Consider the following 27961-nt stretch of genomic DNA (forward strand, 5'->3'; position numbering starts at 1 on the left):
GTTGTATGGAGGAGACATTACCTTTGGCCTGTCCCCAAGGAATCCACTGCAGTTGGAGGCTCCGCACCGACAGACCGTTTTCTCATTGCCCAAACAATCAAGGTTGTAATTAAAAGTCAGCTCTGTCCCTGGGGAAAGAGGAGACAAACCCCTCACCAGAAACTGTCACCTCTTCAGCACCACATGGGCCCTCAGCCAGCCTCCTCACCCACCTGGCTGCCCCGCTCTGAAAACCACCCCAGGAACCTCCAGTCCCCTGAGCCTCCCGGCCTGGTGCTAGTCCCCGGCCCCCATGCTGCACCTGCAGGAATGTCACACACAGCGAACAGGCCTACGCGGGTGTCCCCATTCACTGTCCACTTGAGTGTCTCACAGTTGGGTTGGCAGCTGTGGTTCATAAACCGGGAGTAGTTTCCTTTGGGCCCAGCATCGATTATCCGGTCCTGTAGGGAGGGGTCAAGTTGCCCTTACCGCTCCACTCCGAGCAGTGGCACACAGCAGGCAAACAGTTACAGGAGATGGGCAGTGGCCTGCGGAAGTCTGTGTCCCACACGCACGGAGACAGCACACCCCCAGCCCAGCCCCGTCTCCTGCTTGTGGAGGGTAGGCTGGGACCACAAGGAGGGCCCTGCACCTAATTAAGTGCTGGGGATGGAGGACAGCGAGTGGCCATCCTGTGCCACCCAGGACAGTGGTAGGGCTGAGAGAAACACTGATGACAATGACACAGGGTTAGCATTGGCAGCCACCGAGACTCCCCAGAGCCAGTCAGGGCGGCAGGCACTCAGGCTCATAACAGCTGCAAAAACATGAAGCCAAATCCATGATACCAGCACCACCCCAGGCGGCAGGGAGGAATGCACAGGGCCACACCAGCACGCATGTGTAAAGAGGAAGGGGCATCGCTTGTCAGCACACAAACTGGAGAACACCATGACCCCCTGACAGGAGGGACAGGTCACAGTGCAGCCTATCCTCTCCCCCAGGACACATGGGCGATGCAGCAGGGCCCTACGCTGTGACTGCCAGTAACCCCAAGTGTGGGTAAGGACGCAGCTGAGTCCAGAGTCACCTGGAAGCTGTCTCGTGGCCTTGGAACACAACACAGCGGGGAGCTGTGCTGTGGCACCTGACTGCTGGAGGGGAGGAGAGGGGAGGAACAGAAACAGTGTCAGAATGTAGCTGCTCTTAAGTATACAAACACAACCATGGGCCAGGGTCACCTGTCACTCAGCAGTAGCAGCCTTGTGGATTCCCTGCCACAGACACACGGTTTACTGCCCAACGCTGAGTCCCAGGCTCCCTCACTGCTGCCATGGCTCACAGGCTGCACCCCAGCATCCCAACAGTAGGGTGTGCAGACTCTGCTCATCTCAGGCACTCTGCCAGGCTCCAGATCTTCCGTCTCACTTGGACCCGTTCTGCACCTCGGCCTGTCCTGCCTCGCCCTCTCTGGACTAACCAGTGCTCTTTTAGTCCTTTAATCACCCAGAAAGTACATCTTGTACTTTGACTCGCTCTTCATTTGTTTTCACATGCACACTGGTGAAATCTAGGCTGACCAGCAGGTTCATGCTCACTGTGATGGTCGGTGCATGCCTTGTTTTTAAGGTCAGGGCTCCCTGCAGTCCAGGCTGGCCTCGATCTCCTAGGCTTAGGCACCCTTCTGCCTGATGACGCCTTCTGTCCCCGTGCCCTGTGCCACACACACCAAGCAGCTGCGCCACACGCCCTGACTCACTCGGTGGTAGCTGTTCACCCACCACGTCCTCTGGAGCTCACATTTGCTTTCTTTTTGATTTTGGTACGGGGAATCAAACTCACCACCTTGCCCTTGTCAGGCAGGCACAGTGCCGCTGAGCTGTATCCCCAGCCCTCACATTTAACTCTGAAGTTCAATTTTTTCTACCACAGAATCTTCCTTCTTCCTCCAGTTAAACTATGGCACCAGTCACTCCCTATCAGTCTCAAGTGGTGCCCAGCAGGCCACCCGGAAGTACTCTCGGGCCTTGGGCTGCCTGGTCATTGGGCTGCGCTCTTCTAACTGGGTGCGTCACCTGTGTAGTCTTTGGTGTTCCACAGGGGTTTTGTTGGTCTGTTTAACAACACAGCTGGTACAAACTTTCACACATCCTGCTCTAAGCTGGAACCGTTTCATCAGTAAAACAAAACCCCTCAGATTCTGAAAGGCTCTTCTCCCAGTGACCTGCCCACTGCACTTGCTGTCCAGGATGTCCACTCAACAGCTGCATTTCGTGTGGCTCAGCCTCTTTTTACACGGTTTGCACCTTTTTGTCTTGCTCCTTCCACTTCAGTAATTTTCTCCACAGATACCTTATTTTTAATGCATTCTGCAGGTTAATTTCAATGTTTCCCCAATATTTGTTATAAAGTTTACCACTGTGGAGCCAGGCATGGCAGCTCACGCCTGTAATCCCAGCACTCAGGAGGCTGAGGCAAGAGGATCATTGGAGTTCAAGACCAGCCTGGGCTACAAAGTGAGCCAAAGGCCAGCCTGAACTGCACAGCAAGACCCCGTCTCAAAAAAGACAAAAATAAATAAAGTTTACCACTGTGACCACGTGAAATACACAGTTCAGTGATGTTAAATATAGGCATTAAGTGTACCATCATGGCAAGTGCCATGTCCCCCTCACCAAGCAGAACCTCTGGCCCACCCTCCTCCACTGAGGCGCCTCCCACGAGGGTCCCCACAGCACGACATCCTCCATGTGCGCCTGTGTTTAGCATGACCCATGTCCTTTAAAGATTGGCTAGCGTTTACCTGCATAGGTAAACCATGAAGGGCTTCTCCACTCACGGTAGGACCCTTGTTTCTTCCACGTCTGAGCACTTGCTGGAACGCCACTGTAAACATCTCTCTAAGGACTTTGTTTTACTTTCTTTCTGTGTACATAACCAAAAGTGGAACTGCTGGACCATATGGTAACTTAACTTCCTTTTTCCATGGTACTGGAGATGGAACCCAGGACCTCTCACTACTGAGCGACATCCAGAGCCTTTTTTCATTTTTTAGTCTGAGACACTCGCTCAACTGCCCAGACTGACCTGCCTCAGCCTCTAGAGGTGCTTGTGATTACAGGTGTGTCCCACCACACCGGGGTATTTTTAACTTCTTGAAGAACCTGTTTTCCACATTGACTGCACAATTTTGTATTTCCACAACTAGTCAACAAGGGTCTCCAGTTTCCCCACATCTTCGCTAAGTCCTTTTGTTTTTATAGTTCCGCTGCCTACATGAGTCTCGCCTCACTGCAGCCGGCCGGGTTTCCTAATGACTGGAGACACAGGGATCTTTCTGTGTGGTTCCCGGCCACCTGCACCTCTTCTCTGGGAAAATGTTTATTCAATCCTTTGCCAATTTCTGAAGAGCTGTTTGCTTTGTTGTTTTCAGGAGTTTTCTGTGTATTCTGGATATTAACTCTTTATCAAATATATGATTTACAGATATGTTTTTACCATTCTGCAGGGTTTTTTTTTTTTTTTTTTTTCATCTTTTTCGTTTATCGGTACCAGGGATTGAACTCGAGACTGCACACTTGCAAGGCAGGCACTTATGCCTCTGAGCTAAACCCTCAGCCCCTGAAGGCTGCCTTTTTACAGAATGACATTTTGCACAAAACTTAAAGTCCAATTGGTCTACTTTTTCTTTTATTGCATTTAACTTCGGTCTTTTAACCGACAACTCAGTGCCAAACACACTGATGTGAACTTTTGATCTATCTCTTCTAAACTTTCTTGCTCTGTTCCTGATCTCAAAGGAGGCTTAGGCATTTTCCAACTGAGTATGTTTGCTTTGATGCTCGTGAATGCCTTGATCATACTGAGGTCATTCCTCTATCTGGTAAGTGTTTTTATCATGGAAGGCTGTGGAATTTGCCAAATGTGTCTTCTGTATCAACTGAGACCATTAATGATGTATACTGTTCAGTTTTCTCACTGAGCCATTCTCACATTCTAGCAATAAATCCCACATGACCAGTGATGTTCTCTTGATAAGCTGCTGGATCCAGTTTGCTGATATTTTGTTGGGGATTTTTGCAAGGAATACTGGGTCTGGTCTGTAGCTTTGTTCTCTTTCAGTATCTTGGTCTAGTGCTGGTGTCAGAGTAACACTGGGCTCAAAGAATGAGTTTAGAATTTGTTTCCTTCTCTTTGATATTCACGGAAGAGTTGGAGAAGGGTTGGTGCTGATTATTCAAATGCTTGGTAAAATTCAGCAGTGAGCCCATCAGGTATGCAAGATTTTTCTCTGTGATGCTGGTGATCGAACCTAGGCCTCAGAAGTGCTGGCATTACACTATAGCTAAGCCCACCTGCCCTACTGAGAGGTTTCTCAGCACTCACCCAGTGGGTTTGCAGTAACAAGGTAGGCAACATCGTCTACTTCCTGATTCAATCTTGGTAGGTTCTGTGTCCAGGCATTTGTCCGTTCTGTCATCTAATTTGCTGGGGCACAGCCCCTCACAATACTCCCTTACCACCCCCTCTTTTGTTCCTTACCTGGAATCAGCACAGCTGTCCCCAACTCTGCTTAGGATCTCCGTCACCTGAGTTCTCTCTTCCTCAGCCCATTCTTAGTAAAGGTTTGTTATTCTTGTTTATCTAGTCAAAGAACTAACTTCTGGCTTCATGGGTTCTGTTTTTCTATTCCTTGGAGCTATAATGCTCTGACCGGTCCATATTCAGTGACTGAAACTGCTCCTTCACAGCTCTGTCGCCAGGCCTTTCATCACTGATGTCACAATGTAACATCTTCATCTACTGTGCTTAAACTCTTCCTTTCAAATTCTTTAATCAGTGTGGAAACTAAAGGTGGGGTTATAAAATGAATTTATAGTATGTTTTACACAATGTTTTTACATTTCTTAAAAATGTATTAGGACTGGGGATGCAGCTCAGGAGTGGGGTCTTGTCTTGCATGTAGAAGGCCCTGGGTTCAATACCCAGCACAGCCAAAAGACAGAATTGTATTTGTAACTCAAATGTAGAAAGTTAAAAATCAAAGCAAAGTTCACATACAGTAACCGCCCTTGTGCATTCCCTCGCTAAGGGCTTTGTGTCCTTCTCCATGGCCAGTCACTAGCCACTGCTTTCCTCTTGTGCCCCTCAGCAGAAGCCTGCTGAGCACTACCCACAGGAGGCCCAGTGCAGCCAGCATCCTTCCTACCCCCTAGGTATGCCCCAATCTGCCCCTCACTTCTGAACCTTTGCTGAACATGGAATTCTGCAGGGCAGGCTCCTTCTGGATTAGTTGCCGCCACTGCCTGGCCTTTCTCTCTGCACACACTGCAGGGGGGCCTCCAGCCCCTGCCCGCCTGGTGGGACCTGCTCCAACTTCATGAGGGGCTCAAGTGGGACAAGGCTTGTCTGTCATGAAGCTTCTGAGACCTCCCTTGGCCTCTGGTTTTCAGCAGTATGGTCAGCGTGAGTTGTGTGGGTCTCCGAGTTCACTCAGACTCTTGAGAGTCTACATTCACGCTTGCATCCAATTGAAGAAGTTTTCTACCATCAACCCTTCACATGTTCTCTGCTTTCTCTGTTCCCTTCTGGCATTCCCACAAATGCATATTCCATACATGCCTGAGGTCTGTTTGCATTCATTTTTTCTTTCTGCTCCTCAGGCCTGATAATTCCCATTCTCCTATCACTGACTTTTCTGCCTGCTCAAATCTGCTTCTGAGCTAGATGTGGTGGTGCACATCTGTAATCTCAGTACCCAGAAGGCTCAGGCAGGAGAATCACTGCAAGTTCAAGGCCAGTCTAGGCTACAAAGTGAGCTCAAGGCCAGCCTGAATTGCATAGTAAGACTCTGCCTTAAAAAGACAAAACAAAACAACAACAACAAAAAAAACAAGGCATCTGCTTCTGTCTGAATCTCTAGAGAATTACTCATTTTAGTTACTATATTTTGGTAGCTCTGGAATTTTTTATCTCTTCAATGAAACTGCCATTTTTCTAGTACAGTTTTCTTGACTTTCTCTATGTCTTCATTGGTTCTCTTAGTTCTTTGTGTGTTCTTTTGTGTGTGTGTGTGTGTGTGAGAGAGAGAGAGAAAGAGAAACTGGTTCTTTGGAAACAGATCTTTTAAAATCTTTGTCTAAACCACACATGGTGGCACACAACTATAATCCTAGCACTCTGGGAGGCCTGAAGCAAGACGATTTGAGCCCAGCCTGGGCAACTTAGCCAAACCTGTCTCAAAACAAAAAAGGCTGGGAATGTAGCTCAGAGTGAAGGACTAGACATCAACACCCTGTACGCTGCTTTCCACAGAAAAATCTTCACCTAGATATCTGCCAAAAGAACTTTCATGGACACAGTTTCTGTTGGTTTATTTTTTTCTTTGAATGAGCTGTACCTCTCTGCTTCTTTGCAGGCTTTGTGACTTCTTAATTAAGAACTGGTGAGTTAACCCTCACTGCACTACCTTGGAGACCAGATGCCCCTTCTCCCCTGGGCTGCTGCCTTTTGTTCCTTGCTGACTGCTGTCAGCTGTTATCATGCTGAGGCTCAGCTGCAAAGACAGGTCTCCTTGGGTCAGCTCTAAGCCTGGGCCTTTCCCCAGACTGGCACTTCTCACTATCTACAGTTGTCCTGGAAGGGCCCAGCTTTGAATCTGCTCCCAGAGGCAGAAGGAACTGGGTGGCTGGGAGCGGACACTGGGCACACACCAGTGAGAAGCTCACAGGAGCAGAGGGAGGTGTAAGCGACGCCCCCATCCCTGTGGTCTGAGGGTAGGGCACAGGGCTGGCACTGCCTGTTGTGCCCACAAGATGTGACAGCTGCAGCTGCCCCGGTCATATCAGGTGTGAGGCACACACTAATCCCAGGTGACTGCCCCTCTGTCATCAATGTGAAATCCTCCAAGAAGTCCACAAAATGTACAAAACCACACACAGGCTGTGCCTGCTGTGAGCCACACCCCTCACACCGGAGGAAGTGTGCTCCACTTTGCCCTGCAGCACCACCCAGGATTGTCTGGACCAGCCAGTTGCTACACCTGCTTCTCCTTCCAGGCCCTGGAACTGAGCAGGCTGCACTAATAAGACCCAGTAGCACTGGGGCCCTGCAGCAGAGAGCAGCAATAGCTGATGGACATCAACAGTGACTGGAGGCAGAGAACACTGCTAACCCTGGCACCCAACAGAGATCTGCAATAGCAGGCAAAGCCTGAGAGGCTGCTGAAGCTGCATGAAGAGTTCCCTAGAGAGCCGCCAAGAGCTCTAAGGCCAATGGCGGGGAGCCACTGGCGCATATGCAGACCCCAGAGCTGCCAACAGACCCGCACTCTGCCAACTCATGATTTCTCTCTGAACCGTGGTGGTGCTTCCCACCCACATACCAGTCCCCAGGAAGCAGCACACACTGGCTCTTCCTCTATGCCTCTGGCCCCCAGCGACCCTTGCTCCAGGACCCAAGAGCTTTCCTATCTACATAGGAACGCGGCCCCCTCGGTTGTCACCCTGAGCAAGGCAGTCAGTCACAGCTTCCTGGGGTTGCTGAGGAGGTTCTTCTGCCATGTCTGGTTTCTGGCTCTGTGTGCCAGCACCACCTCCTACAGAGGCCCAGGTCAGCAGGTCCAGAAGGGGCACACTCTGACATAGCCACCTCTCCAGTTCCAGGACCCATGTTTTCCCACCCAGTTCTTTTATTCAAAAATATTTCAGACCTACATACAAAAATGGAGTAACAGAAGATACATCAATGCATGGTTCACCCACACTCTTGACCTGGACACATATGGCTCCTTGCAGGTTCTCTGCGCAGAGACACTCTGTCTGTAGGGGGAGATGTGCACATGCTGGGGAAAAGCACTCAGGAGGTGAAAGCGGAATGCACGTAGCTGCAACGCCAGGCGCAACCCTACAGGCCCCTCAGAGCTGTGCAGAGTGGGGCAGGGAGGCCCGCCCCATTACCTTGTCTATGGTGAGCATGTAAAAGTGCGTGATGTCGTTCTCATGTGCGTACTTGATCCTTGCCATACACTCCTCCTCGTCGATCAGCTCACCGACATACTCATTCACAAACTCTCCCTGGAAAGCACAGCAAGATCATGGTGAGACGAGGAGTGTGCTGGCGCGGCTTGGCACCACTCATCAGAGAAGGGGCGCAGGTGCCACATGGCTCAGGTGGCTCTCAAAAGACCTTGCTAATTCAGGAAAGTTCAGAGGACTCCAGGCCATTTTGTGAGTAAAGCCAAGAAGGAAACTACATGAGTGCTCCCGAAGACCCTGCTCTTACAGGACCTCAGCTCCTAGGCGTGCGTCTGACAGCCCAGTGTCCACACAAGTCACCTTAGACGTAGGTCACAGCAAACGCGATGGGCTTCACAGCAAGTGTGCTGACCAACAACCGAGGTGGGGGAGCAGCAGGGCTGTGGAGGGCATCGCCACTTGGGGGTTTCCGCCATGGAGGGGAGGTCGCACCCAGACCAGCAACTTCACTGGTCTCCATGGCAGTTCCTTCAGAGGGCAGAAGCAGGCTGTCAGTGTCACTGGTTCATAGACAGCTGCTTCCTGGACTATGCTGCGGTCGCCTCTAAAAACTGCCTCCCTGTGCTCCTGAGCACTGAGACACCAGTGTGGCGGATACAGGATGGCTGCTGGAGACTCTTCCCATTTCATCAAAGTGACCGTCATGGCTCCAACTGCAGTGTGCTGCAAGGGAGCTTCCCAGTGCTCAAACAGATCTCTCATTAACACTTTACAACACTCACTGGTAACAATTCCACTCAAAAAGGAGTTTTAAAGAAACCGTTCTCATGTGAATTCAAAGTGACAGCAAGCAAACCTAGGGAACTGTGAACCGTAATTTCTTAGCATTGGGGAGAAGAGGCAAAGCACACACCTTTCTGATGTCCCGCTTGGCCACCAGGCCCCACCCTTTGCCATCTGTCTTGATGATCTTGGTCTCTGGGTACTGGCGCTTGGTGAAGCACTGGTTCTGGCAGTACTCGCCCGCGGGACACACCTGCGGGTGGCACTCGAACATCAGCATCCTGTTCAAGCACTCTGAGTCAAAGCCACAGGGATTCTCGTCTGTGGGCTTACAGTTACACTTTGGGATTTCCGAGATATCAGCTGTGTAGATCTGGACCTTCCCATAAGGCTTATTCACCTGCAGGAGAAAAGGGTGTCTTGGCCCCATACCAAGGCCTTCTAGGTCCCACATGCCACTGCCGCCTGACCTGCTAAACCCATGGGAACTCCACACAGCCCTCTTAGCCTGAGGCACTGCAAGTCCTGGCCTGGAGGACCCCTGCGCAGAGGAGTCCAGGGCGGGCCGCCCTGTTATTTCATCCCAGTGTTTATCTTTTTCTTTCTTTCTTTTCTTTTCTTTTCTTTTTTTTTTTTTTTTTTTGTCTGTCTTTTTTGAGACAGGGTCTCACTATGCAGTTCAGGCTGACCTTGAGCTCACTTTGTAGCCCAGGCTGGTCTCAAACTCCCAACGATCCTCCTACCTCAGCCTCCTGAGTGCTGGGATTACAGGCGTGAGCCACCATGCCTGGCTAATGTGTATCTTTTTCATTGTGAACGAAAACTGACTTCTCCAGCCAGGGTTCTAACTCAAAGTGGGGGCACTGCCCTGCGTGTCACCTTGATGTGCTTGTAGGGCGGGGGTTTGCGCTCGCTCTCCTGTGTTTCCCGTGCTTCCCTTTGAAGTTTGACTTCACGAAAACGAGCTTCAGCTTCTTGCAGTGCTAAAACATCAATGAAATAAGAAGAAAATATTTTAGTAAATGAAAACTTTCAGGCTCTATCTCAGTAGCTCACCCTGATGTTCACTGCTAAGTTTAGCTACCAGGTATCTTTAATGTGGCAGAACCACACTCTAGTGCAGGCCATCCAGGAACCCACAAGGCTTGGTCACAGACGGCCCCATGGTAGGTTTCTAGAGAGCACGGCAAGGCACTTAGTGTCCTTGCTCAGGGCACACTGCCTGAGATGGAGATGAAAACACCTGTGCTTCCCCCCAAAGAGGGGGCTGTGAGAGGGGAACAGGTAGCAAGCAGACAGCATATCACTACCAGACGTGGCCTACAGCTAGCCCCAAGTTCGGTTTCTGGGGTCAGGAAACCCAAACTGGTATGTCACACCAAACCCAGCAGCCACCTCACTGTCAGGAGCCTCCTCTTTAGTAACCGATGAGAATCTTTTCATGACAACCAGTGCTCACTCGGACTCTTAAGCGTGCTGAGGCCATGAAGGAGAGGCTCCTGGCAGCACAGACCTGGCAGCTTTCTGGGCTCAGGCTTCCTCCTCTGCCCAGGTCCCCCAGCTGAACTGCAGGACCTTGGCGTGCCTGAAACTTGCCCTACTGTACTCACTGCTCTCCCCCTGAGGGAAACACTAACTCCTTCTGCAAGGCAGCCCTGTCTTTGTCCCAACTCCTGCCTGGGTCATCAGCCAGCCTCACCCACCTCTGCTCCTCTCGGCTCTCAGCCCAGATGCAGAACCAAAGGCCAAAACACCACAAAGACCAGCCCAGTACACTAAATGAGGCACATAGGCCCAGCCATGAACTCAGATGCATGAGGCCGCCACTGGAGGCTGCGGCACAAGGCCAGACATCAGGAGCTGCCCCCCCCCCACCTCTGCATGGAGGCCAGCCGCAGAACACACCTGCAGCCCACTCCCACATTCCCGACAGCTTTACTGCACACTAAAGAAATTACCCGCAAACCAGCATGACCAAAATTATTAAACAGGGTATCTTATCCTATGCCCCAAACAATGTATCAGTCCACAAACTTACTTTTTTCTGATTTAAAAGTACAGACAGGATGTTTTAGTACAGTATTTTCTACAAAGATCACATTTTAAAAGAACAGAAGTCAGGACCCACAAAGGGCAAACAAGAGCGCCATTCTACTCTCTTAGGAGAGCTCCGTACCGTTTTTGAAGACTCTTCCGATCCCTCGGACCCCATGGTAGCGGCTGCCCCGGTCCCCCTCCATGTACGGGAATACTCGCGCCTGATGCGTCCAGTAATAATCTTTAGACCCAAAGAAAAACACAGGGAATTCTCCAATCTCGTGCTTCATTTTCTGAATATTTGGGGGAACATTTTTGGGATGGCAAACTTCTGCCGGCCACCATCTATTATAAATATTAAAAACAGGATTCACAGACTCTTCAATACTTTAAGTACTGTAAAGTGAAACAAAGTCATTTGAACACAGATGAAAAGGCATAGGACTCTTCGTCACACCTGTAGTTGCCAAGTTTGACCCAGATGATGTCTTGGAAGTGCAGCTTCTTCCCAGCCCTGCAGTCATTGCAGAACCAGCTGCCATCGGGCATGTCGATATTCAGGCAGTCCGGGTGGAAGGCAGCTGGGCAGGCTTCACAGCACAGGAGGCTTCCGCCTGCAGAGGAGGCCGCGGCTCAGCCAGAGCAGTGGCGTCCAAGCCTGAGGCGCCTGGGCTGGCACCAGTCACCACACACACACACCCACATACACCACACACACACCTACACACATGCGCGTGCACCCACACAGCCTGTACAACATTTATGGTGAGAAACCGTGATGTGCTGAGGGAAGGTGTGGGACCCCAATGATGGAAACGGGAACCATGAGCACAGCTCAGACCAGTGTGGAGGATCCGGCACACCACACACAGGGCAGTGTGGCAGTGGCACGGCCTCACCTTTGGAGCATACGAAGCACCAGCTCACGTTGACATGGCTATGGTGCCGCTTCCCCTTCCGAGCGGTGAAGTGGGCCGTGCAGATGATGCTGTGGGATGCAATCACCGCACACCCAGCCGCCAGGCATGCATCCCCTCCGTGATAGGCCACCGGACAACGTACGCAGCGCATCATTTTACCTGAGGGCAAGAAACACCCTGGAGACCCAGACACTGCAGCCCCCGCAGAAACGGTGACAAATCAGACACCAGGAAAGGTGATTGAGGGACGCCCCCGAGGTGTCTGACTGTAGGCAAAGGACTTCAGATATCCGAGAAAACCACAAGCACCCAAGACACCACGCAACAGTAAGGCACCTGGACACGCGCCTGCTAGCTACTAGCACCACCATCCTCCCCCACCGAAGGGCTCCAGCACAACCCACTGGTGCAGGGCTGTAGCACCATAAAGACAGCAGAATCCGCCCTCCCAGTCCCAGAGCTGCCCGTAGGTGATGGAGAGGGCCTTTGCTTTCACAACGGTTCCCTAGTTTGTGAAGGGCCCTAAAACCACCACAAACAGGACCCATCCGAATGGTTTGCAGACCGCCCCTCTCAGAACTAGGAGCCTGCAGATAAGTTGGGATGGACAGAGGGGAAAACAGAAGCAGGTCCTGTATCACAGAAAAGCCTTGACCTGCCTAGGTCGCATAGAGCACAGGGACCACTCCAGAGTGTCAGTTTGCACTTGTGACAAACCTGACAGGCACCAAGTCACCCTTCTGGGGAGCCCTGCTGCACAGCCCAGTGCCTGTACCTTTTGAGGGCCGCGGGTTGGAAGGGTTTGAAGCGTGGCAGCTGACACAGCTGTGCAGCGGGCAGCGGAAGCCCCTGCTCTCGAACACAGTAAGGGGGAACTTTCTCACACAGGCCTCATGGTAGAACTTCCCACACTGGGTCACGACACAGCGCTTCACCTCCGCCTTGCTCTCCTTGCACACAAAGCACGAGTGGATCCCTAATGCATAGTTGAAGGTGGGGGGCAGAGTGAGACCATAGCTCTGGGCCCCACAAAGAGAGTGCTCTTTCCCAGAGACAACTGGCTGGGGCACCCTCCCCATCTTTGGACCAGTCCAGCCCCAAAGGCTGCCTCGCTGCAGACTGGCAAGAACTGAAGAGCATGCACTCTGCACAAGCTCCCCTCCCTTGAGCTGCCCCTGCTAAGGGGCAGGCCTGCTCCCTGGCTGCCTGGCAAGGGCTCCCATCTCTGAAGTGTTCCAGCAGGCGGAGGCTCACACGGCCTGGCCTACAGGTGGGGAGGGGCTGTCACATGCCACCTATATGCCCCTGACAACCCCAAGCCGCGATGACTGGATGTAGCGGCAGCAGGGCGAACACTGGGCCTGCAGTGGGAGCAAGGAGACCTGAACTACTGCAGAGCAACACTTTCTTCCATGTGAGTAGTCCTGCCACGGGTTGGGGTGGGGAACAAAGCTGAGGGGTGACTTGCCTGAGGTGCACTCCATGCAGGTGAACTTTCCCTCTGGTCTCCTGGGCAGCCCGAGGCACGCGAGGTGGAAGGCACCGCAGCAGGGGCCTTCGCACAGCAGGAGGCTCCCTGTCTTCTCGCACAGCTGTGGGCACAAAGGGGGGCATAAACCAGAGCCCTGCTCTATCCCAAGGGGGCTGGCTGGAGATCCACTCTGCTGCTCACGGCCTGTGACCCTCTGTGCAAAGGGACCCACTGGGCCACAGAGAGCCCGAGAACCAGTCCCTCAACAAGGGCAAACAGGGCCGCAACCTTGAAGCCCACACTCCAGATGCTTGAGGTCAGACGTGGAGGCCAGGGGAAGTCACAGTCAGCTCTCCAGCAGGGCAGGGCCTGAGGCACACCCAGGACAGGTCTGTGCCCGGTGGTCACAGTAGCACACAGTGCAGGCCTTGACCACCAGGTACTGCTGCTCAGGGAACAGCAGTCTGGTGACACTTTCTTGGCCCAGGCCTCACCCTCACCCACCCAGCGCTGTCAGCATGGGAACCATGTGGACCAAGTGCTCACTCTGCCAGCACCCCCAATGCCTCATCTGCAGGGGAGGTGCTGTGCATGGAGCCATGTGTGGCTGATCCTACATGGGAGCTGTCCCAGGATCCTGCTGGCAGCTTAGCCTTCAAAGCAGATCCTGGAGCAAAGGGGCCTGGGGAGCCCTGCTCTGTGCCCCCAGGGCCCGTGACAGACCCCTCAGAGATAGGCCAGATGCTGCTACGCCTCACCTGACACACATACTCCTTCTTGGCTGCCACTCCTCGTTCAGATTTTTTAGATGAGATGGACACTTCGGTCTGCGTTTCATCAGCACTTTCATAGGGGGACTCTGAGGGCTCATCTCCCGGGCTGTCTGAGACCTGAGGAAGAAGGAGGTGGATGGCGGCTCACTCGTCACAGAAAGCAGCGGTGGTGTATCCTCAGAGACGGGACCCGCTGGCCCCATCTCCCAGGAACTTGTCCTGGACACACAGCACCCACTGGCTCTGAGCAGTGGGTCAGCAGAGCCGTGCGGAGATCAGAAACAGACTTTTCAGTCTATCTGCACACAGATGAGGCAAGGCCTTACAACGGAGGAGTCCAGGCTGCTTTGGGGAAGGGGGGGCAGGACGGAACGGGCTCCGAGAAGGAGAAGCTACTCCTTCTTACCCACTCTGCTCCAGTCCCAACACCAGACACATTTTAAAGGGATGGGTGGGGTGCCCACACCTTAAGCACAGCCGGGCCCAGGCCCTGGGGAAGCGCATTCCTAACTGCGGTCCTGCCTGTGGCAGTCAGCAGTTGGGTTTGGTCTATTGCAGACCTGCGCCTACCCTGCCCACCCACTGTCTCTGCCTCCCACTGCTATACCACAGGAAGGGAAGGTCGCAGCCTGCACAGGTGGCACAGGGTCTGAAAAGGCAGGGAGCACAAACAGGAGCAGCTGAGGGGCTCAGGGACATCAGGCCTGGACCACAGCCTCCCATGATGGGACAGCGTCTTGGCCCTTGCTTGACAAGCAGTGGCAGCACACAAAGAGCAAAAAAAAACCTAAGAACTTTTGACTCCTATTTGACCTCAGGTAAGTAAGTGTTGGAAACTGAATTTGGGAGATGGAACGGGAGTACAAATGACATTTCCTGTACACTTCACTTCCTTAGTCACATTCATGAATAATGTTACAGTCGTGTTGTTCACCAACAAGCAGACAGATCCTGAACTTGGGCCACAGGAAGGAAATAAAAACAAACCCTTCCAGGGAAGCTGACCAGTTCTGCAGCCTTCTCTACAGTTAGCAAACTAAAATTACAGGGTGCAGTGGAGGAAAAAGAAAAGCTGGAGTTTTTGCAGAGTTGAACCTGATGTGGAAGTGCCTGGGTTAGTTCCCAAGGGCCATGGAATGAAGCCACCAGGCATCACTGTTCCTGTCCTGACACACAGCTCATGACAGCAGTCTGCTGCAACAGTAGCCTTTCAAGGGTTTTTGTTTGTTTGTTTGTTTTTTGCCTTTTGCGGGCTAGAGAGCAGTATTACCTTCTAAGGCTGCCTTCAGGTGGCCAATTAGTGGAACTACAGGGCCCACTGTCCCTCCCTCACCCAGCAGCTCACCTCCCACTCCCTTAACGTCAATGCCCAGAGAGAGGAGGCTTGAAAGGCTCCGAGCTCACATCCCAAATTTAACATCAGACACAACGTCACAACCAGGGATCTGAGTACTTCTGAAGTGAGACTCCACTAGGGAGGGTGAATCCGAACATCAGGAAGCTGGAGACACACAGCCTGGCCAGGGCCCCACTCAGACAGCAACCCCAAGGCTGCCCCACCTGCCTGACACAGGAAGCCAGGCCCCAAGAAGGGGCCTCACTGTCAGGGATTTAGCTCAGTGGCTCAAGCGCTTGCCTGGTAAGCACAAGGTTTAAGTTCAGTCCCGGTTTAAAAAAAAAAGGGGGGGGGGGCCTCATCAGGGCCAAGGGAGACAGCCAGCCAGAGGGAGAGCACCCTGTGCTCCATCCACCAGCCCTGTGCCTCCCTTGATGTGGCTGGAATAAATTTAAAAGCTAAAGAGAGGGAGAAGAGAGAGAAAAAAAGGGAGAGCGAGAAAGAGAAAGCATGGAGAGAAAGACAGAAAACACAAACCAGTCCTGGGTCAGAGGGAGGAACAGCACCTTTTATTTAAGATTTACAGAAAGTTAGCACGTTTCCACTTGGAGATATTTCCTAAATTAACAAAGTCTGTTTTGAGGAAATAAACACGGAATACATACTTCGAATGGAAATATAAATGTAACGACACACAGGAGGCTTGTTTCCTGCTCGGGGTCTGAGATCCACATACAGAATACAGACCTTACAATATCACAGTCCATGACACAGTGCACAAGACCCCTCTCAACCCCACAGCCCTCCCCACAGGCAGCGACAGACACCTAGCCAGGTCTGAGGGCCCCAGGGTACAGCTTGGCAACCCGCCAGAGTGGCCCAGGCCCTCACTTGAGCCATGGCTCCACCTCTATGCACAGGGACTCACTTGGAGATGTCACTGTGGAAGTGACACGGCCCCGTGGGCCCCAGCATTCCCAGGGTTCAGCCTGAAGTATCTGTGCTCTATTCCACACCCTATAAGGTGTGTAGGGAGAGGAGAGTGTAGTGACAGAATGGACATGGACTCTGTCAACAACTTTCCTGCCACTTCCCACCCACCGGCACGGATCTCCACATAGCTTAGGTCCTGACTTCTGCAGATTTTCTTAAGTCTGAAAATACTTTTTCTCTACTCTCTACTCCACATGTGACAGTACCAAGCTACCTATGTGCCTCAAACAGACATCCCTTTGGGGGCAGGGATTCTTGAGATGTCATTACCAAATACAAGGTGGCCCTGCAAGCATATGCTAACCAGCTGCGAGACAGCACAGAGGCCAGCCTGCTGTCAGGAAGGCTTGGCCCTAGGCCACCTGTGTGCCCTCTTGTGCGCTCCATAAACAGTGAGGTTTTCATTTTTGACAAAATAAATCCCTTCACAAGTGAAACACTACATCATTTTTGAAATACAATTACAGACCTTGAACAATAAATATTTCTATAAACTGACATTCTTTGCATGTGTAACTTATGCTTTTATAAAAGAACTGGTTACTAGAAGTACTTTTCACAGAGTGTTTTAGATTTACAAATAAGAATCCTGTGCTCAGTAAAATTAATGATTTTAAAATCAAAAGACTACTCTCAAATAGGTCTTCCAAGTTAACATCACAGTGAAATGTTAGAGAATGAAAATAATAAAATAAGTCATTCAACTAAAATACTATAGTCTGAAATAACCTTTTTACAAATGGCCATTCTAAGTTATGTAGTATGGAGCCTCCTCAGTGCCCCGCAACACTAGGTTAGGGGGGCATGGCCCTGAGGACACACAGGTTGCCACGCTCCATTTCCTCTTCTGGTCTCAGCTAGCTTCTGTGCAGTCAGGGCACTGGACCAGGAGGTGGGGGGACCAGGGCAGCTGTGGCCAGAGCCAGCCACCCATGCTGCCCTCATCAAAAGTAAAGCAAGTCTCCAAAGCATCCTACCAACCAACTGTGTTCCTCTGTGTCCTGGGCAGTACCTCCCCTGCTGGGTGAGGGGCTGTGCCTGGAGATGGAGAGACCAAGGGCCACCATGGGGCCAGCTTCTGCTCATTCTGCTGACTCATTCACAGACTGACTGCTGGCATGCTTTAGAACATGGCCAAGGAGTTCTGTGGCCAAAGCCCAGCAACTACAAGCAGGCCAGAAAGACCATGAGTATGGGTCCAGCACAAAGTCAGACAGTGACACTGGAGGTAATGGCACTAGGCCTACAGGCAGGGGTGGCCTGGCTGGTACAAACACCCCACAGAGAGTGTGCCTCTCCTCCCTGGATGAGAAAAACAAACACACACATCCTTTTCTGTGCTAAGAGCAGTCTGGTTCCCATGACTGACAAATCAGTGAAACAACGAAGACATTACCTAAGGGGACCAAAATACACTGCATTCACCAAAAGTCCTGCAACATTCGGGAGAGCCAGTACATTTCTTCAGAGAAGGAGAAAAATACAACCATAGGAGTCAGTAGGAAACTGCAAAAGCTCTGAGAGCAGGCCAGGAAAGCCCTTCTGATGCAGTGGAGGAGCTTCAGCTCCTCCAGCTGAAGACTACAGTGGCAAAAATAAACAGCAGTCCTCAGCAATCACCTTCTGTTTCTCGGTTTTCAAGACCTAAGGAAACAAAACTACTGACTGCCAAAGCATCAAGTGCCATACACATCACACTGAGTCTATGCGGCTGCCCCTGGTAGCCGCACAGAAGTCACTACCCTGGTCTGGCAGCTGCAAGTGCTGGCTATGTGAGAAGCCTTTGGCTCTGGGTCAGGAACATCTGCCAAGTCCTGGTGGCCTTGTTTCTTACCTGTACTATCAGACAGGCACCCCAGGGTGCAGGGCGCCCTGTGGGCATCTCAGGCTCACCTAGCTCTCCCCTGTGAGGGCACCAAGGGAGCGAGGCTCCTTGGGCACCCCCATTCAGTCCCACCTCCCAAGATCCCCACCAGGGCACTGTAACCCTTATGTCTGGCATGGACATGGACAATACTTTTTGCCGGGCACCTTGATGCTAACCTAGAACCCTGGTTTATCTTCTCTTCAGGATGTTTCTGTGATATACCCTTGGTGGGTAACCAAGGGTATTCCAAGGCTTACCCATCACTGCTGGGCCACTGCCACAGACTCTGGGCTCAAATCCTGGGCAAATCCACTGCTGACAGTTTTCCATCGAGCCTTTCCTGCACTGTGGCCCACCATAAAGGAAACAGCCATCTCAAGCCAGCTTCTCACACTGCACAGCCCCAGCAAAGCCTCCTGTTTTCCGCATGAACCAGGTCAGGCACCCCAAGGCCATACTCTGTGTGAGAGCAGGCTGTCCCTCACAGGAAAGCGGCAGGACCTCCCTCCTACACAGCGTAGGCCCCTGCCTGAGGTCCTGCTTCCTTGTGGTAGAACCTCCCTTAGGTTTCTTGTTGGTTTTTAAGAACAACTTCTTAAAACACTAGAATTACACTTTTCAGTTGGGAAATATAGATACAGTGAGTACTGAGGAGAGTCCTGAGGGGCCACTACACCCCTCCAGGGCTCATGCCTTTCACCAGCTCTGCAGAAATGCCTGCCAAGATGTCAAAGTCCACAAAGATCCCAAGGATCCCATGACCCACAGGGCTCAGGCCTTTATCCCAACACACACACTAACCAAGCAATGCTCTGGGACAACAGAGGACTTGCACTTTTAGAACAGCTACAGCCAAAATGTCCACACATTCAGACAAGACTTTACCCCTCTCAAATGCCAAGTTTATACAAGTCGGCCACATCCCTCGCCAAGCAAACAAGGTAAATGAATGATGGTTTGAAGTCAAACAGGATCAGTAAAGTGATTTATGTACGACATGAGCAAAACTCATCTCAAAGGGGACAGTTCAAACATGTCTTGTTGCTATGCTGATTTTTTAGGAAATGAAGGGGATTCCATGCTAAAATCGTCATGTAATGAATGTCTATACTGCTGGCAAAGAAGCTACTACTCCTTCCAAAAGCCTGTGGAGTAACTAACAAGCCCTTCTAATCTGCTCTTCAGAAGCCAAGGAGGAGCTGACCCTTCAGGACTCAGTTCCTCTACAGTGGCACCACAACTGGCCTTGGGAGCAGGACAACTGTGCCAGCCGTGGCCTGTCCCTGTCACTGAAGACCACTGAGTATCCCTGCCCCTGCCTACTAGAGGCCACCTCCCTACTGTCCTCAGAGGGACGCGGTCTCCCCTGGCATAGGAACACTGCACATTCCCTGCTGAGCATCTCACTCACCCCCTGCATTCAGCAGGCACTGACCATGCTGCACTGTGGGTAGTGCTCAGTCACCCTGCGTTCTTGCCTCTGCCTCACAGGGCAGGCGCTGCCTCCTGAAGCATCCGTACACGCTCGCCACTGAAACCCCAACTCATCATGTGAGTGAAACCCCTTGGCTCTGGCCCAGAGACTCTCAGGCCAGCATCTTTACTTCAAGAGATCACTATTAAACCAAGGCAAAAACATTTTTATATCATCTTTTTGTTCTATTTTTAAGTTCAGCGATCATTCTTGAGAATTTTAAATCTACCTGAGTTCTCTCGTGTCTAGGAATAGCATGATCCAGACTCTCCTAGGCCACAGAGGGGCACATCTCCCACTACATCTGCACGGGGCTGAGGCGCATGGCCACCCACAGCCACCGTATCCGCACAGGACTGTGTCACACAGAGACCTGGGGCTCCACCACTGCTAGGGTTACTTCATCTTCACATGCATGATGCAGTCAAGGTCACTTCTCATGCCAAAATAAGTTATACTTTCGGATAAAAATGGAATGGTGGCAACTTTATTTTTTTATTGTTATAACCATTACTGTCACAACAGTGAACCACTGAGCCCTCACAAGGCGCCAGGCAACCTAAGCATTCACATGTGTTACATCACTTAACGGTTTAGAACAGAAGGGTTGGTCAGAACTCTCATCACAGGCCGGGCACATCGGAGGTGTCTGCTGGAGCGGCCCAGGAGCAACACGTGCTCTGCTTCTCGAGCTGAGGCAGTGGAGCCTTTCCTCCCGTGTGTGTGGGTGAGCCATGGGCTGAGCCCCGGCTGGCACCCGAGCCCAGGACAGTACGGGGCGCTGATACGCTATGAAAGCAAGTGATGAAGTGGCTGGCATAAATAACCTGGTCATGGTGTCCCCTATATCAATCACTGAGTTGAGAGTTGAATGGTTCACAATGATACTGCAAACAGCATTTTTTCCTAAAAATTGACTGTGTCTAGTGTTATAGTAAAACTGTTTAGTAAAAAAGGACAGAATCGAAACTCCTCTTGCCTTTTATGTTGGAAATTAGTTTAATATCTACAGTATTGAGTACATTTCACTGGCAATGAGAATAGTTGACAAGGGCCCCTTAATGTGTGCTGTTTGTTGTTTGTTTCTGAAGGAACAGATGCTGACATTTCTCCATAAAAATTCAGTAGGTTATGAACTAGAGGGAAAAATGACTTCTACAGGAAGGCCCCATCAGCGGGTACCCCTGTCTCGGTGCTAGGACAGCTCCCATTGAACAGCCTCAACTTGAAATCTACATTGATCACTGGAATATGAATGTGTTTCTATCATGAGATGAATGTGAATAAATGGCCTTGATTGGGTATCTTACCTTGGTCTTAAAATTTGTTATCTGTTTTCTTCATTGTATGTGTTTATTAATACCAGTAAAAACAGATTATCACACATCTTCCATAAAATGATTGTGATAGAAATGTCACTTAGTGTGTACGATGATGCGCCACCTGTCGCAGACATCTTGGGACATTACATCACTCTAAGTGCAGTACAGGGCAGCTGGGTTCAAGTCCAACTTGACTGATGTGGGCTCCCATAAAAGCTGTTACCAGTGAAGGCAAAAAAATAAGAATTTGCTCTACTAAAGGAATAAGAAATGAAGTTATAAACACTTAAATCACATTAATTCCTTCACAGGCCTTTTGTCATGCAAGTGTGTAAGTTTAATCTAGTTTCTTTGTTAGGGTGATGTAGTACCATGTAATCAATTATTCCAATATAAACTTTTTACATATACATTTTTCAAGAATTTAAACCACAATATAACCTAAAATGTCTTCAACTATCAGCCCTATGAAAACCCCTATTTTTCTCAATCAAGGGTAAAGAAAGGAAAGACATAAAAACATGTATAAGCCAAGTGAACCAAATGAGGGCCAGGCCAGTCCCCAGAGTGCAGCTGGCACGTCTGAGCTGGTCGAGGCTCCAGACCTGCGTGCTCCCCGATGTGCTTCCAGCCCCAGCACTGTTGCCCACACACACTTCACGTGCTCCCGCTGGGCTGGTGTTCATCAGCTAAGTCTACCTGCTTGTTTGCAGTGTTTGATTGATAGGAGAATTCAGTAAGAAGGAATGCTAGAGGAGGGTTGGATAAGCCACACGAAAGCAGTCAAATGGTGAAGACCTAGCACACTGAAGGATCTGTGCACCACCTTCAAAATGGAGGCGGACATGTGGATCTGACGCACTGCACCATAGTACAAATGCAGTCAGTCATCGACCAGCCTCTGCAGTTCTCACTAGTAACAGATCAAGTTAGTCTAATGAGCACTCGGCCAGCCCAGCTGTCATCACCTCCGCCCTCGCTGTGCTGGCCTTTCCTACACAACCCAGACCATCGAGGACGATGAATAAGACCACAGCAGCCTCAGTGCTTTCTCCCTCCGATGTCTCAGTAAAATCTCAATCACAGAGTGGACCAAATATGATCCAAGGAAAAATCATTAAAAATGTATACAAACACAAACACCAATTAAGTACAAAAGCCTACAGAACTATTAACTTTTTATTTATAGTATTTTTCTTTGGAATTGTAGACAACTTCTCATGTAATCTTTAGAAACCTATCCTGAATCTAACAAGCAAGAAGAAAAACTGTATAAAATTTGTCTTTCATATTCCAGTAAGTTCCTGGATAAAAACTGAATGAAGAACTGCATGTGTCCAAATGTAAGGAATGCTGTCAGCTACACATAGTAAGCACACCGCCCACCCCAGTTTCTCCTATGTGCCACTTCTGATCAAGACTGAGCGGGGCTGAGTGGCCAGGGCAACTCCCGAGAGAGCAGCAGTCTAGACTCACACAACTACTGTGGTTTGGAGTGGGGACAGGAAGCTCTAAGGGTGCTGACCAGGTCTCTGATCCTCACTCACTGGCAGGCCCAGCCCCACAAGGAGGAAACAGCTAAGGCATCCCCACTAGGGATCCTTTGAGGGACCATGGCAGAGGCCAGGCCACAAACACAGCCTCCACCCAAAGGAGGAAGGGGCCTGTTTACCTCCATTTCACTACCAGGCTCCAATAAAGCCCAAGGTCATCACCACCTCACATCATAAAAACAGAACTTGTGTCCACAAGAGGAAAAAAATAAAATCATAGGAATCAAAATAACAAGGAAGTCTAACTGGAAGTAAGCTCTACGAAAGCACACCACCAAACTACCTCTGGACAAGAAGTGTCACACCTGCCTTTGGTGTCTGACTACTGACTCTGTAATGCCATCTGGATGTCAGACCACTAAAATGGCAGCAACAGCCTCAAGAGAGCCATTGCTCTACTACCTTGACCTTTGCGAGTCCAGAAAACAGGAGTCGTGACCCAGTGGGAGCTCAGAAGCACTCCACACTCAAGCACTGAAGACACTAGAACTCAAAGGACCAAAGGCATGGAAAGCTGGGGGGCCAAGAAAACACTGGCTTCCTTCATGCCCCTGTGAACCTCACTGCCCACCCAGGAGAGGGTACACAGAGAGCAAGGTCAGCTCAGCCAACCTTGTACATCCTGTGAGAACCAGAGTGGACTTCCTTTTGAGACCAGAACATAAGGGGTTCCAGAACATACTACAGTAAAACGCACTGCAAGAACAAACTACATCAAGAGTGAAGGCTATACATACATTTACAGAGACATTACATGTGCTCATATTCAAAGTACTCAAATAGACTACTATGGTGCCCATTTCCCATTCTGTGAATTTTAGATGGGTTAGACCTGAACTCCCCTCCACCTGTGGAAGGCACTAGCACTCTGCTAAGTCTGAACTTCACTCAATGCAACTCAAGTCATTAATGGCCCTCCTTGGAATGCCATGGTATGATTATTGTCATGATTTTACCTCATTCTCAGTTAAGGATGCAGAAGGAGATGAACTTTTGCTAAACCCAAGAGTAGAAGACGCTGCTGCAGAAGCCCGATTTCGCTTCTTCAGTGGTTTGCACGCATCAGATAGATTTTTCGTCACTGTAAAACAATTTTGTTTTGTAACATTTTAAATCCTAAACCTTCACCTGTTTGTTTGCTTTTATTTTTTAACCCTCAGCTCTTTGCTGCCTTAAAATTATCCCTCAAGTAAGTGAACTCCTCCAGATCAATTTTCCAAATTCTGAATACAAAGGCAGGCAAACCACACAGTGAGTGCCTTGTTCCCTCCACCTGACCCCCAATCATCAACCCAGGGCCTAAGCAACTCCCTGACTGGGTTATTCTGAACCAAAGGCTAGGCATAGCATTTCACCCAGAAAAAGTTCAGTGGGTAGCACTACAACACAGTTTGTTTTGTTTTGTTTTGTTTTGTGGTACTGGAGATTGAACTCATGACCTTGCACTTGCCAGGCAGGTACTTGTGCCACTGAGCTAAATCCCCGGCTCAACAACCAAGTTTTAAAACAACAATGCAACCATTATACTTAAAAATAACAATCCCTTTGTATCATCAAGTATCCAGTCAACTTTCACTGTTTGCAAATATTTTCTTTAAAAAACAACCTATTTAACTGATTTCTAAAAACCAGCACAGCACTTGGTCCAGGACAAGGGAAACTGAACCTTGCCAGACTTCATGCCAGCCCCTCCTCCAGGGTCTGCTGCCTAAAAGGGCTGGAGAGGATCAGTCTTCCTTGGTAAACTACCCAGGTATTTCAACAAGGTAATTAATGAAAAGTATAGGCATCTGATTTCCCCTTCCAAGTTTTGGTAGTTGTTTTCCATAAACATTTTAAGCTAATTTCTTTAAGCAATGAGTTGAAACACTGGTCAGGACTTTTAGTTTCAGTCAATACACATTGAGGTCCTAAAGAGCAGAGCAATTTTTAGCAGCAACTGTTATCAGTAAGAAACCTAAGTTGCCAGGCATTTAGCTCAGCAGCGTAAGTGCCCACCTGGCAAGCACAAGGTTATGAATTCAATCTCCTGTACAAAAAAAACCCAAAAAAACAAAACCTATGTTTCTGGCTTGAATCACTTTTTTAGTAAAATTTCAAACTAAAAACAGTAAGGTACAAGAATCACTAGAAAAATGATTTTTGTTAAAACTAGAACCTTAAATTTGGGGATGACAATGCACAATGTATGTACCATTGTTGACCTGTTTTAAAATTTTTTAGGTTTTTTTCTTCTTGTTTTTTTTTTTTTTTCCTCCTTGAAATAAAATGAATTTGAGCGGGAAAACTGAACCTTAAACAAAATATAGGCTGCATCTGTTTCTGTTTGCAGGAGCCCCTCTTCCTGTCTTCGGCTCCAGTCTCCTGGCTGAGGTCTGGGCTGTCCTGCACCTTCCTGCCAGCCCTGCTCCCCTCTGTCCCTCCTCAGCTGTCCTAGCAGAGGCCCCAAGGGCAGGGCCCCCTGGCATGGGTACCCAGGAGCATCACCACATTACCTGCCTGGCTCTTGAGTGAGGAGGCTGCCTCCATAGCCTTGTAAGCGCTTGTCCTGGCCATCTTGTCAGTGCTCATCTCTCTCTGTCATTTAAAAAAAAAGAAAAAACAGAAAAAACAAAGGGGAAAAATCGAATGTGAATGGACACAGGCTGGTGAAAAGTGTGCAACAGGTGCTTGTTCCTGGGGCAGTGTGCTCTGCACACTGCACCCACACCCAGGGCTGAGCTGCACCCTATTCCGCCAGCGAGGTGCTGTGGCCTTCACGCACAGGACTGTGTCTGCCCACAGCAGACCACAAAGCAGAGGACACCTGGCCTTCTATGCCGGAGCCTGACACGGCAAAGTCACCCAAAAGGTCACCGTCAACTTGCTTAGTCTCACATGCTGCTCTGAAGACCCCCAAGTTTGAGACAAATTCCAGAGCTACTTACAAAGATCAGCAATAAAATATATTTCACAACTGAGAGAGGCCAAAACAAAACCAAACAAAAAAATGGAAGATCCTGAACACCTGAGTGCTGATATTTTAAATAACAGAGTTAAAAGGTCCTGTCTCAAAAGTACACGGACAAGGCCAAGGATGTAGCTCAATAATACAGCGCCTGCCTGGCAAGCACAAGGTCGTGAGTCCCCTTCCTAGTATTCCACCCTCCCCAAAAAAACCCACAGGAACAATACTGCCCACTGGTCACCAGACCACTCCAGGAGATGGTGTCCTGGCATCCACACTCCACCCACCCAACCTGGAGCAGGATGCTCCTTGCTTCAGGAGTAGTGAGGATGTGCACAGCACCTGGGAATGGAAATGATTGGAAGAAATGAACACAAGGAATCCCACGCAACAACCTCAAGGCTATAGGAGGCCAGACTAAAGGGGACACTGCGATCTGCTTTCATCATGGGAAACTTCTTGAGCTAATGGTTAATATAAATCATTCCTACCTAGCTACTTAATGTTAACTTTGATGTTTCAAACGCACCTTTTTTTTGGGGGGGGGTTACATCATTTACATAAATATTTCAAAGCAACCAATTCCAGTGAGATTGCCAAGAAAGGGCTACTTTAATAGCTGGTGATCAGAGGAAAAATGAAGTATTATGCATCCCCTGGTAACTGTAAACCTGAATCACTCAGTGACTTTTATCTCACTTAATGCTAGGCCCTGGTCATCAGACCAGGCCATCTGATGGCAGGTGCTCTAGAGAATACTTTGGCAGCCAGGAGAGTGAGCAAAGCCTGCCTGCTCTCCTCAACTCAAAGCACAGATTTTTAAAGAATTCAGACAGATGTTGTGGGCTACACAGCTGTACTTCAACATGTGATACTTATTTTCCATTCTTCAAAACAAACCAGAAAAAAAGGAAAATAAATTTCAATTAGTAAAGGACGGTAGCAAGCTTTAGTCAAAACCCTAAATATGCAACTAGTCTGTGTGAACTATTACTGAATAAAGATAAATTCAAATATAAAATATAAAGTCTAGGGCCAGGGATTAGCTGGACACTTGTCTAGCATCCTCAAGGCTCTGGCTTCCATCCCCATTACCACCCTCAAAAAGAAAAAAGACTAAAAGGCCTATTTAAACATCTGTTTTTGACAAGTGAACTGGCCACCAAGACATGGTGCTCACAAGGGCTCAGTCTGCGGCATGGCTGAGCTCCATTCAGCCAGAATCACCGCTTCTCTGCACACTTAGACCTGGATCAACCGCTCACAAGATGCCAGGTACACACTGCCCTGATAGGGCTGAGACAGGGCAAAAAGAACAGGCTCCTGTCAGTCTCTGCCGCCTCCCTGCTGTGCAGCAGGGCTGTCACACTGCAGAAGTTCCCAGCCATCTGACAACACCATGAATTACTAACAATGTGAATGCATTTACAAATCTTTTCAACGCCTCTATCATGGATTCTTTAACTTTCTACTGATGCACAACATCTAATGGACTGTCATACCAACTAATGATGTATTTTCACTGCAGATGGTAAGAATGGTGTTTTCTGCCCACTGAACCCAGGGCCCCACACACATTAGACAGGGGCTCAACCACTGAGCTATATCCTAGCCCAAGAGTTCTTAACGTACAATCTTACATTACGTTTGCAACAAAAGTCGCAACGTACCGAGACTGCCTGGATACCACTTTCTCAGCGAGGCAACAGCTGGCAGTTCTGGAAGGACACACACAGCCTTACTGCTGAGTTCCTCACTGTGCAGAGCTGGGAGCATGCTGCCTGCTCCTACCCACATCCTGAGACCCACACATCACACGCTCTCCAGGGTCAGGCCCACTGGTACCTAATTACCTTCCGAAGACTGTGCTTGTCAGTCCTGAGTCTCTTTCTGGGTGCATCCTCAACAGCAACATCTTCTGGAGGGTTCTCTGTCCTCTTTGCGTGATTTCTTTTTTTCCCATTTACATTACCTGGGAATGAGTTTGAGAGAAACACACATGAAAACCACTCTACATACTAAGTCAAAAGCACCGAGACCCCGGGCAGGCACTCAGAAGCACACCAGGCTGCAGCAGGCTTCCAGACCATGCCCACTGGCATGCGTTTTACAGAACAAAAACTGAAGACTGAAAATACTTTACCTAGAAATTACACCAACATTTGTTATAATTTCAAAGTACTATAGCATTAAATTTAAATATAACCCAGTATTTTCAAAAGTCTTTTACTAACATTTAATGACTGAAGGAATTAAGGTGAACATAAACATAAATAAAAATTGCAACTATTCATATGTTCCCTAAAAGAACCATTTTAAACAGCAACACCACACCCATATCTGTAAACTACGGGCTTCTCCCCAAGTCTGCTTGACTGTACCCCATCCTGGGTCCCTAGGAGGACCATTCAAAAGACAAGGGGCCCAAACAGAGCCAACCTAGAATGTGGAGGGAGGACTGCTTTGAATATGCCAATGTTTATTTAAGTATGAACCTAGAATTTTCATTTATACAAGTCCTTTGCAG

At 49.6% G+C, this 27961-nt stretch overlaps 1 protein-coding gene across 6 annotated transcripts in view; it reads right to left on the bottom strand.

The window, feature by feature from the left end:
- The window catches only part of Nsd2 (nuclear receptor binding SET domain protein 2), a 75686-nt gene that overhangs the window by 4430 nt on the left and 43295 nt on the right, over nucleotides 1-27961 (bottom strand). For 4 of the 6 annotated variants that reach the window (XM_003471548.5, XM_063230297.1, XM_063230300.1 and 1 more), the window contains 14 exons: nucleotides 27288-27406; nucleotides 24983-25064; nucleotides 23444-23568; nucleotides 13928-14059; nucleotides 13167-13290; nucleotides 12474-12674; nucleotides 11678-11857; nucleotides 11236-11392; nucleotides 10918-11123; nucleotides 9621-9724; nucleotides 8872-9141; nucleotides 7941-8057; nucleotides 302-443; nucleotides 22-128 (listed from right to left, as the gene is read on the bottom strand). In XM_003471548.5, coding sequence (XP_003471596.1) covers nucleotides 22-128; nucleotides 302-443; nucleotides 7941-8057; nucleotides 8872-9141; nucleotides 9621-9724; nucleotides 10918-11123; nucleotides 11236-11392; nucleotides 11678-11857; nucleotides 12474-12674; nucleotides 13167-13290; nucleotides 13928-14059; nucleotides 23444-23568; nucleotides 24983-25064; nucleotides 27288-27406 — 2066 coding nt within the window. Of the gene's footprint in view, nucleotides 1-21; nucleotides 129-301; nucleotides 444-7940; nucleotides 8058-8871; nucleotides 9142-9620; nucleotides 9725-10917; nucleotides 11124-11235; nucleotides 11393-11677; nucleotides 11858-12473; nucleotides 12675-13166; nucleotides 13291-13927; nucleotides 14060-15825; nucleotides 21151-23443; nucleotides 23569-24982; nucleotides 25065-27287; nucleotides 27407-27961 lie in introns of those variants that run through there. The other 2 variants (XM_063230301.1, XM_063230302.1) reach the window with 2 other exon arrangements.

The sequence above is a fragment of the Cavia porcellus genome, unplaced genomic scaffold (assembly GCF_034190915.1).
Source record: "Cavia porcellus strain 051 isolate PalLab524CR breed Dunkin Hartley unplaced genomic scaffold, mCavPor4.1 scaffold_18, whole genome shotgun sequence".
Classification (NCBI taxonomy): domain Eukaryota; kingdom Metazoa; phylum Chordata; class Mammalia; order Rodentia; family Caviidae; genus Cavia; species Cavia porcellus.